This window comes from Bos javanicus, chromosome 1 (genome assembly GCF_032452875.1).
Source record: "Bos javanicus breed banteng chromosome 1, ARS-OSU_banteng_1.0, whole genome shotgun sequence".
NCBI lineage: Eukaryota > Metazoa > Chordata > Mammalia > Artiodactyla > Bovidae > Bos > Bos javanicus.
In genome coordinates this window covers 36804009-36815570 of record NC_083868.1, presented here as the reverse complement: position 1 = coordinate 36815570, position 11562 = coordinate 36804009, and the positions used below count along the sequence as shown (strand labels likewise).

General features: G+C 39.9%; 1 protein-coding gene across 2 annotated transcripts in view; it reads right to left on the bottom strand.

Annotated features, from left to right (window-relative positions):
- Window positions 1-5978: 5978 nt before the first annotated feature.
- The window catches only part of CSNKA2IP (casein kinase 2 subunit alpha' interacting protein), a 140192-nt gene continuing 134608 nt past the window's right edge, over window positions 5979-11562 (bottom strand). For both annotated transcript variants that reach the window (XM_061434353.1, XM_061434364.1), the window contains one exon: window positions 5979-10996. In XM_061434353.1, the coding sequence (XP_061290337.1) occupies window positions 8545-10722 (2178 nt within the window). In that variant the 5' untranslated portion in view covers window positions 10723-10996 and the 3' untranslated portion in view covers window positions 5979-8544. The remainder of the gene's footprint in view (window positions 10997-11562) is intronic.

Sequence of the window (11562 nt, the reverse complement as noted above, 5' to 3'; positions counted from 1 at the left end):
GAAGACACTTATTTCTTGGAAAGAAAGTTATGAGCAACCTAGATAGCATATTAAAAAACAGAGACATTACTTTGTCAAGAAAGGTCCATTTAGTCAAGGCTATGGTTTTTCCAGTGGTTATGTATGGATATTAGAATTGGACTACAAAGAAAACCGAGCACCAAAGAATTGATGCTTTTGAACTGTGGTGTTGGAGAAGACTCTTGAGGATCCCTTGGACTGCAAGGAGATCCAACCAGTTCATCCTAAAACAGATCAGTCCTGGGTATTCATTGGAAGGACTGATGTTGAAGCTGAAACTCCAGTACTTTGGCCACCTGATGCAAAGAGCTGACTCATTTGAAAAGGCCCTGACGCTGGGAAAGATTGAGGGCAGGATGAGGAGGGGATAACAGAGGATGAGATGGTTGGATGGCATCACTGACTCAATGAATCTGAGTTTGGGTAGACTCCAGCAGTTGGTGATGGACAGGGTGGCCTGGCATGCTGCAGTTCATGGGGCCGCAAAGAGTCAGACACGACTGAGTGACTGAACTGAACTGAAAGTTTCTATTTGACAATTTATATAAATTGTTTCAGAGAATAAAAAGAGGAAGAGGAGGAAGAAAATACAAGAGGAAAAAGAAAAAAGAGAAAAAGAGGGAAAATATCACTTTATTGCAATAAAATTCAGTAACATGAAAATTGGTTTTGAAGAAAAATAGACAATCTCACTGGTACAGATGCAAAATTTAATCGAGAATGCTAAAGAAGGAGAAATAGAGAATCTCGTCTACTAGCCCATCTCAATTTCCACTCTCATGAAATGCTCCCCCAGGTTTCTTTCCTGAACCTCCAGGCACCCAACTTTGCATCTTTTCCCTTATTGATTCATTTTCTTCATCTGTGTGTGTTAGTTGCCCAGTTGTGTCTGACTCTTTGTGACACCATGGACTGTAGCCTGTCAGGCTCTTCTTGTCCATGTAATTCTCCAGGCAAGAATACTGGAGTAGGTTGCCATTCCCTTCTCCAGGGGATCTTGCTGCTCCAGGGTTTGAACCCTGGTCTCCTGCATTGCAGGTAGATTCTTTATTGACAGACCCACCAGGGAAGCTCATCTATCCGTAAGCTTAAAATCTACACTTTATCTATAGTGAGCTTAAAATAGGCAAAATATTATGTTAAAAGTTAATGAAATGCATTTTAAAACCACTTATAAGCTTAATGAAAAACACAATTAAGAAAAAAAAATACATATCTGTTTAATCTCCACTAGTTCATCCTTCAAATTTACTTTAAAGCTACAAGGCAACACTCAAAACTAAGGTTGAACAACTATTACTATTGCTCCTGTTGTAAATGGAGGGGGAAATCTATCAGTGATTTTATGACACATTCTGTCCTTACTTCAGAGACAAATAGAGTCTTAATAATGTGAATTCAGGGTGGTATGCACAGGAAAAATGCTATAAAACCAGTCAATGGCACAACCTTGTTAAAGTATCTGACAAATAAAATAGGTTCCTTGATGATTATGAAGTTTGAGGAGAGTTCCTCAAGCAGAGATAATCTTTTCCAAAAGGACTTTAACCACAGAAGAGGGAGTAGACTGGCTGCAAGGGAAGGCTTCAGTCCAATGTTGAAAACATGCATACCACGACTGAAACATATTTATATCCTCCATGAGACGGAGGAAGTTGTATGAAATCTATTTGCCAGAGCTTGAATGGTCCATTAGGCAGTTTAAAATGTCTGGAAGCAATACAAACAGACTTTCCTGGGTTGTATTTCAGACAAGTGGGACAGTGAGGTAGGCACTTTTTGTGGCCTTATTAATGTTCCCTGCCAATATTGATTTATGAAGGCTATAATTTTGTCAGTAAACCAATGGTTTAATATGTGTACAGTGAAGAGAAGTGGGAATTTTAGAGTCTCCAGTAAGATTGGGTTGTTATTTGGTCCAAACCAGAGCTTTTTCTTTTTATCAAACCAATAATTGTTGAATTTCCAATCTTGTTTTTCCTTTTCGGAGGCTAATCATTGGGCTTCTCTAACCAGGTTTTGTAAGTTATCATTTTGGGAAATATCCCTTTAGACTATGACAGAGTTTTGGCTGTTGTTGGTTCCCCTAGGGACAATATTCCTTGTGGAAATGTCAGAAGGTGAGTCCCCTTAGCTTCCAGAGAGCCGAGTTGTAATGCCTCAGAATCTTATTAATAGCTAACACAGCAAATATTGCATCCAGTAACTCCTGAACATAGGAACATTTTAAATTCTATTTCCACTGGAAGTAAGGGAGTTACATTGCTTATACAATATTCTGAAGTCATTAGCTAATCTGAAAGCATGTCTACTATCAGCATAAATACTGGCAGCTTTGCACTTGGCTAAAGCACAAACCTGTATAAGAGTATGTAACTCAGTGTGTTGGGCAGAAGTAGCCTCAGGTAAAGATGCTGCTTTTTGATGCTGACATCAAAAGGAGCTGCAATAGCAGATACAGCACAGTATTTGCCATTATCACTTTGTAAATAAAAGCCATCAGTGAACCATGAGAAGTCAGAGTATGAAATTTCCTGCAGGTCATTGTGAGGAGTCAGGAAGTTATCCATCGGCGTTAAGCAGTTGTGAAGGACTTCACTGGTGACCAAGGGGAGAAGAGTAGCCGAGTCGAGGTTAGTGTAAAAGAGTTATTCGAGGAGCAGTTAACAAAAGAACTTTACAGGAGAAGGGGGCTGACTGAGAAATGTTGAGCGTGATGAGAGTTCAGGAGAGTTTCAACTGCACGAGTTACCAAAATGGCTAAAGGGGATCCCAAAACAATTTAGGCAGTGACCATAATGGCTTAAGGCAAGGTGAATACTCTCATGCCACTGGGTCCAGTTGCCAGCTATAATACCGCCAGGGTTAGTGGTGGTCCTACATTTTTGGGTGAGTCTCCAAAGGGCATTCCTTTCATTTTCATATACAGAATGGAAAATGGGAATCTAATCATTGAAAGGACCAAGAGCAGGTAGGTTCATCAAACACTCCTTGAAAGAGAGTTGAAAGGCTTTGAATGCTATGTCATCCAGGTCTTCCTATAAAAAATGGATCAGGGTTGTTATTGTTTAGTTCAGTTCAATTCGGTCCCTCAGTCGTGTCCGACTCTTTGCGACCCCATGAATCACAGCACGCCAGGCCTCCCTGTCCATCACCAACTCCTGGAGTTCACTCAAACTCATGTGCATCGAGTTGGTGATGCCATCCAGCCATCTCATCCTCTGGCGTCCCCTTCTCCTCCTGCTCCCAATCCCTCCCAGCATCAGAGTCTCTTCCAATGAGTCAACTCTTCGCATGAGGTGGCCAAAGTATTGGAGTTTCAGCTTCAACATCAGTCCTTCCAATGAACACCCAGGACTGATCTCCTTTAGGATGGACTGGTTGGATCTCCTTGCAGTCCAAGGGACTCTCAAGAGTCTTCTCCAACACCACAGTTCAAAAGCATCAATTCTTCGGTGTTCAGCTTTCTTCACAGTCCAACTCTCACATCCATACATGACCACAGGAAAAACCACAGCCTTGACCAGACAGACCTTTGTTGGCAAAGTAATGTCTCTGCTTTTCAATATGCTATCTAGGTTGGTCATAACTCTCCTTCCAAGGAGTAAGCGTCTTTTAATTTCATGGCTGCAGTCACCATCTGCAGTGATTTTGGAACCCAAAAAAATAAAGTCTGACACTGTTTTCACTGTTTCCCCATCTATTTCCCGTAAAGTGATGGGACCAGATGCCATGATCTTAGTTTTCTGAATGTTGAGCTTTAAGCCAACTTTTTCACTCTCCTCTTTCATTTTCATTAAGAGGCTTTTTAGTTCCTCTTCACTTTCTTCCATAAGGGTGGTGTCATACCAAAGTTTGCCATAAAAAGCGAAATTTGGAATCCAATTTCAGTGATAATCAGCTAACAAGAAAACCTTGCAGGTGACAATTTGGGGTTTTGGAAAACTTCTGATGCTGTGAATTCTATCTGGACCTAGGTGTAGTCCTCGTTCTAGTAGCAGATGCTCTCAATATCAAAGTGGATGGTATCTTCCTGTGAGGAAGCTTGAGAAGGCAAGTGAAGAAGCAAATCATCCATATAGTGTAACCAAGTAGAACCCCTAGAGAACTTTGTATCATTCAAATCAGCCTTCAGGATTTGTGAAAAATAAGAGGACTCTCAGTAAAGCACTGACATATTACTGTCCGGGTGAACTATTCTTCCTAAGTGAAGGCAAAAGTTATTGGCTAGCTTCACCCACCAATTAGAATACTAAACAATGTATTGCATAAATAACTATAGTAAAGCATTTACTTCCAGTTAGAATGGTTATTAGTGACATATGAGGCTTAGCGCAAAGAGGATGTCAAGGGATAACCATGTTTACAGCTTGAAGGTCCTGGGCAAACCTTCACCCTCAGCCCTTCGGTTTTTTTCCCACCAGCAAAATAGGTGTATTACAGAGACCAGTACAAAGGATAATGAGTCCTTGAACTTATAATCTTCTATTATGGGTTTTGGAAAACTTATGACCCATGACATAATCTTCTATTATACCTTGTGTTTTTTTATTTTCAGGGTGTTGATTAATCCTGGGGAGTGATTTTGAGGGATTTATTTGAATCTTGAAAGGAGGTGCACTGTGCACTTTGTTAACATCAGTTGGAGATTTTGCCTATAAGAAAAGTAGTAGCTGATTCAATAGGAACAAAGCAAATCTGCTTTGAATATGAAAATTTGCTTTTTGAATAGAAAAACAGACAACATCCAGAATACATATAAACTCTGGCTTATTACCTGGAACAACCAGCCCAGGAAACCAACCCTTTATCTGTAGTAACTGGCCCAGGAAGCGAGCCTGCTATTACCACTCTTTCTAGTAATAATCTAGGACACCAAATAATAACCCAAAATAGCTAGGACATGATTAATAACTGATAGCTTCCCTAATTGTTGTCTCCATTTCCAACTTAGAACCAATCAGAGAGACACAAACATGTGCTCCTAACCTATCACAGTGGACGCCCTTCTTCTAGTTAGCTTGCTTACAGCTTCCCCATGCCAACAGCTTCCAATCAGGTCATAATTGTCCTCCAATTAAAAAACAAAACAAAAAGAGTGTTAAATTATCATCCAGATATGTGACAACTCAGAGAACTCACCTTCAATTTCCCAACAGCTATGTAGCCTGTTCGCATGTCCAGGCCTTTCCATTTAGAGAAAAAGGCACTAATGAGATGCAGTTAATATCTTTTAAAAATTACTTTCAGATGATCTCTTTATTTAAATCTAGTAAATTCTGAGTCCCTCTTACCCTCCTAAAATCTGAACTCATCTATACAAGACCTGACAAAAATTTCTTGACCTTCTGACACAACACATGTTGTTCTGTATTTTGAAATCTCTTGGTATGTCAGCTGGGAGAGAGAGTTGGATACTTGCTATTGTCATTCATTTTCCTGTTCAGTTTCATGTGATTTTATTTCCAAATTTAAAAACTAGGAAATATATGTTTAAAGAATTCTTTTAAAAAATATTCAAAGTAGACACTGTTCTGATTAAAAACAAAATAAATAATGGCCAATACAGTAAGTGAAGTGAAGTGGAAGTCACTTGATCGTGTCTGACTCTTCGTGATCTCATGGACTGTCGAGTCCACGGAATTCTCTAGGCCAAAATACTGGAGTGGGTAGCCATTCCCTTCTCCAGGGGATCTTCCCAACCCAGGAATCAAACCCAGGTCTCCTGCATTGCAAGTGGATTCTTTACTAGCTGAGCCACAAGGGAAGCCCACCAATACAGTAAAGAAGTTAAAAACAATTAAATAAATCATAGTTCAAAAATAAAGAAAAATAAAAAATTACAATGAGGCATAAAGCTTAGAGAATAAGCTAAACAATGGAAACAAACCTGTAAATTACAGCAACAAATAAAAATCAGTTGAACTCCTTGATTTAATTCCATAAATATTTATTGAAATCTTAGTATATGCTAGGTTTCGTTAGGTCCAAAGAGGTTAGTAGTAAACATGATAGACACAGGACCTCCACACATGAAATTCAGTTTAGTAGAAAACATATTAAACAAGTAATTATACAAGTGATATGTGTCATCAAAACAGATGCTCAGGGTGAGTTAAGCACATATCAAGGATTTTCTAAAGAGCTTGGAGAAATCCTTGAACACATTATTACACACCTAAGTTCTTCCTCATCATCACTGGTCGCTATGCAACATCATATTTAATACTGAAATACTAGAAAGGAACACTTTTAATATATGAAACAAGACAGGGATGACTACTGCAATATTTGTATATATGTTCTCACAGAGACAAAAGGTACAAAAAACAATTCAATACTAGTATGGGAAAAAGCAAATAGATGAAGCATTTCTTATTTCAAAGAATTTTAAAAAGATGAAGAGCTTCACTAGCATTAACTCAATCTTAATACATATTTTCGGGAATATACTGTATTTCAAGGACTACATAAAAAATAGACATAAAATGGTGAATAATAAGTTTTCATTCTAGTGAGTGAAGACAGACAAGAAACAATTGGTTTATATTATGGTGAAGACCAGTATAAAGAGTAAAAATAAAGTTTCCTGGTAATATGAAAGCCAACTAAACCCTTCAGTTGTACATGGATCAGGAAAAGGCTTCCCAGAAGATGTTAGAGCCCTGTAGAGCAAAAATATATAAATGGAAAGATTATTCTAGACACCAGAATTGTTGATTTAGAAATGTAGGAGGCTTGCTTCCCACTGTAAAGAAATTAACGTGGCTGAGACTGGAAAAGAGAAAGAAATCAGTCTTGAAAATTATCATGACTCAATCATAGAAGGAATGATAAAGGTTATAAACAGTGAAATGGCATCATCAACTTTGATCTTAGAAATACGTTCAAAAGTTAAAATGCATGTTTAGGAGTTATTTCAGTAATACAGCTGACAAATCTGTGACCACAACTAGAACAGTGGCAATAGGGTTGGAGAAAAAAGCTGGATTCTATAGATAAGGTCGTCTAGTCAAGGCTATGGTTTTTCCTGTGGTCATGTATGAATGTGAGAGTTGGACTGTGAAGAAGGCTGAGCGCCGAAGAATTGATGCTTTTGAACTGTGGTGGTGGAGAAGACTCTTGAGAGTCCCTTGGACTGCAAGGAGATCCAACCTGTCCATTCTGAAGGAGATCAGCCCTGGGATTTCTTTGGAAGGAATGATGCTAAAGCTGAAACTCCAGTACCTTGGCCACCTCATGCAAAGAGTTTACTCATTGGAAAAGACTCTGATGCTTGGAGGGATTGAGGGCAGGAGGAGAAGGGGATGCCAGAGGATGAGATGGCTGGATGGCACCACTGACTCGATGGACATAAGTCTGAGTGAACTCTGGGAGTTGGTGATGGACAGGGAGGCCTGGTGTGCTGCGATTCATAGGGTCGCAAAGAGTTGGACACGACTGAGCAACTGAACTGAACTGATAGATAAGGTCATGGGACTCACGGACTTGGAGGGGGACAGGCAATGAGAAAACAGACTCCATGACAGATGGTGGTACATCCACTAAAACAGGGAACACAGAGGACAAGGATGCAAAGGATGTGAAGGTGCAAACTGTAAAGATGCCTGTACAATGTTTCAACTGGAATGTATGATATGCAATTTAGTGATTAGAAAGAAGTAGAGTGGAGAGGCAGAATAGTGAGTCATCAGTATATGCAAGAAAAACTAATTCTAGCTCTTTTGGATAGGTATAATTATTTAAGGTAGTAGGTAAGACAATTCCCTTCTCTTCCCACTACTAGTAGACCCAGTGGAACAGAAACATTTTTTTAACATTTTTATTAACTCATTTATGTTGTATAAGTAGAAGTGATGAACAGGTGACTTTACAGCCTATCACTTAAATATTGGCACAGTTAGCATGAGGTAGGGTTATCTGTACCAGTTGGTTATTCTTTTCTGAGATTTGCTAAGGTTGAATAAATCATTGCATTTAAGAGTGCAGGATCTTACCATAGAAGAATTGTCTCTAGGAGCACATGACTGAAAAGATTCCTTCCTATATCTATTAACTGTTAAACATGATCTGAATTTCCTTTAGAGATAGGGAACCAGATTAGCATAACTTGTTTTAAGGATATTGCCATTATTATGTCTTATGAGGAAGGAGGATAGCAGTGAGTTGGATACTGTTCAAGGCAAGACAAATGAGATATTTATGGTCTGTGGCCAGTTATTATTAATTCATTTAACAATTATTTTCTAGTGGCTACTGTAAGCCAGGCACATGGTTAAAAACATAGGATTCCATTTTGGGCTTTTAGAAGCTCATAGTCTATTATTTAAGACTATTAAGTTTATTATTTAAAACTCTTAAAATAGACTTAAGAGTAATAGTTCCCCTTAACTAATTGCTTCATCAGCTGAAATATAGAGGCACACTTAGTTAATACTAAGAATTTTAATAAGCATGATAGGAAATCAAACTAATGTCAAAGAACTAAGAGGTCAACTGCCTTCAAAGAAACAAAAAGTTAATTTAGTCAAGATTTCTCTCATTTTGAAACTTTGTCTGGAAAATTTTGAACACTGTCTTGGGCCCCTTTCTCCTTTTAACTGTGGTGTTATTCCTCATAGGCCTTGCTTTGGGAGATGGTGATTGACTTGGACATGGTTTTCCAGGAAGTGGCTGGTGATTTTTACTACATATAAACTCAAGCCAGGAGACCCCTGGAGGCAACCGGTGGTAACTAAGTAACTTAGTGAACACACAGTCTGAGACCTTAGACTCTTTTGGAGGAGGAGGAGGAGGGGGTAAGGGGGCTACAGTGGAAAAGGAAGAGGAAGAGGAAGATGAAGAGGATGAGGAGGACAAAGAGGTGGAGGAGGAAGAGGATGGAAGTACGGACTGGAACTGAGGGTTACTGTTTTTCTTCACATAAAGCAGCCAGTCTACAGCCTGGGGCTGTTGGCTTACAGCTTGGTTTTCGGGGGCTACTGTCAGCCAGGTCTTCTTTTCATTAGATCCCTGAGTGATATCAGATTCCGATGTAGGGGAAATGTTTGATATCTTCTCCATTCCTTCAAGATTGTCTTCAGGAGCTTCATCAGGCTGATTTTCTTTCACAGGGAGTAAAAAAGTAGTCTCTGGTATGGAAAGGATAAAAACTAGTTTCACCATTATCTCTTTCTCAGGAGTGAGCTCAGGTGTTGGGATGACAAATAGTGTGGCAGCATGGGGGTCTTTCCTTCCTGTAAGATGGCTACAGTGAGATTTTATGCAAGAGGCACAGGCTAAACAAACCATATAACTTGATGAAAGGCGGGGACCAGGACGAGGATTTGGTCTTCCCCTCATCCTTCGAAAGAGAATCTGCCTACAGAGATCCCTCTGGATTCTGGTCTTGGAGAGAGAATTGACAATTTTATTTACAACATCATCGGGGACAGTTCCACCTTTAACAATGCAGGGTTGAGTGTAATCTAAAGTCCATGGAATGTCTTTACTGGGTCCTGTCTCTTCATAATGACCAACACTGCTTTTACGCTGGAGTCTGGAGCCCAGTGGTAAAGCAGCTATGTTCTTCATGGAGTGCCTGGAGCTTAATATTGATTGACCTGAGACATTTGGTTTGGGATGAAGTGAGGAAAGATCTGTGGCTTTGTGTTTGTCACTTGGTGAAGTGGTGTTCTGCAATCTGGAGTGACACATTGCTGGGCTTGGGGTCCTGAAGTCATGATCAAGTGTTTGGGGCTGGAACAATGGCAAACTCTTTGACTGGTGGACAGAGTATGGTAAAGGTGACTTTCTTGGTTTTGAATTCGACAGTGGTAATCTCAGAACACTGGAATTGGACCTTAATACAGGTGGTGTCTGAAGTCTGGAGTCAGGTAATGATGAGCTCAGAGTCATTTGACTAGGCTCCAAATGATGGGCTTCAGGTGATGTCTGAAACAAGTCATTTATTTGAGATGTAGAGTTGAGTGATGGTGAGCTCAAACATCTTTGATTGTGCTCTAACAAAGATGACCATAGGCTGTCCAATGAAGAGGCTTTCTGAGGCTTGGACTGGGGTAATGCTGAGTTAAAGTCTCTTTGATTAGATTCCAAAGATGATGATGTCCATAGGTAGTCTGGGGAAGGAGTTTCTTGATGTTTGACAGCATATAGTGATGAACTTGACACTCTTCGAATAGATTTCAGTGAAGGTGATGTCCAGAAAAGATCTAGGGAAGATGTATTCTGAGGTTTAGGAAAGGATAACTGTGAGCTACAGTCTGTTTGAGTCGGCTCTGGTGGCAATGTCTTAATGAGGTCAAATGAAGATGTGTTCTGAGGTTTAGGGTGGAACAAAGGCGAGCTCAGGGCTTTCTTATTAGGCCACAAGGGAGTTCTCCGCTGGAGGTGTAGTGAAGGTGTGGCCTGATGTTTGGAGTGAGATAATGGTGATTTTAGAACCCTGTTATAGCAGTCCCCTGAAATTGTGTCCTGAGACTTGACAGAGGGCAATTCTGAGCATCTCTGTACCTTCTGGCTAGAGTTCGGTGGAGGCACTACAGGGTTATTACTATGGGATTGTACTCTGACCACAGATTGGTTATTGGGCTGATTTAATTTTTTGTCTGTGTATTGACGTGTTAATGAGCTGGTTGCGGCCAGTTGGTAAGAGTGTTCTAATGGCATGAAGCGTTGATCATAATATGCTAGTGGCACCATCTTGTGCTAGTCATAGAGGTCTTTCTGAAAGCAGTTGGCTTGTAGGGATGTTTCAGTAACTGATACAGTCTTTTAGCTGGATTCCATGGACAACAAATACTTCTAAACAAATAACTTAAGAAGTGGCAAACATCTGTCTTATAACCTTTCTGTTAATTCCTAAATATTATAGGTGTCTCAAAATTGAGGTGTAAATGAGGTTGAAAAAAAGTGTCACCAATTGAGATTCTTCTCTTTAGCTTCTTAGAGTTTTTTCCTCTTGAGGAAATGACACCTGTTAACAAAACAGTGAAGAGGTTTCAGAAGAGGGTCTGATAGGGATGTTAATTTTCTCAAACAATTTTGTAGTGACAAATTTTGTGTGTAAATTTTGAGTAAAGTTTTCTAAACATTCAGCTGCTCGTATGTAAAATAGGTAAATATAATGTTTAATTTATTGGACTAAAGACTAAATAATATATCTAAAATGTAAAACAGTGCCCAAGATATAGGAGATGCTCAGTAATGCTGCTGCTAAGTCGCTTCAGTCGTGTCCGACTCTGCGACCCCATAGACAGCAGCCCACCAGGCCCCGCCGTCCCTGGGATTCTCCAGGCAAGAACACTGGAGTGGGTTGCCATTTCCTCCTCCAAAGCATGAAAGTGAAAAGTGAAAGTGAAGTCGCTCAGTCGTGCCTGACTCTTAGCGACCCCATGGACTGCAGCCTACCAGGCTCCTCCATCCATGGGATTTTCCAGGCAAGAGTACTGGAGTGGGGTGCCACTGCCTTCTCCAATGTTCAGTAATAGGTAATAGCTATTTTGGGTATTCTTTCAATGATTGCTTTAGTTTAAAAAAAAA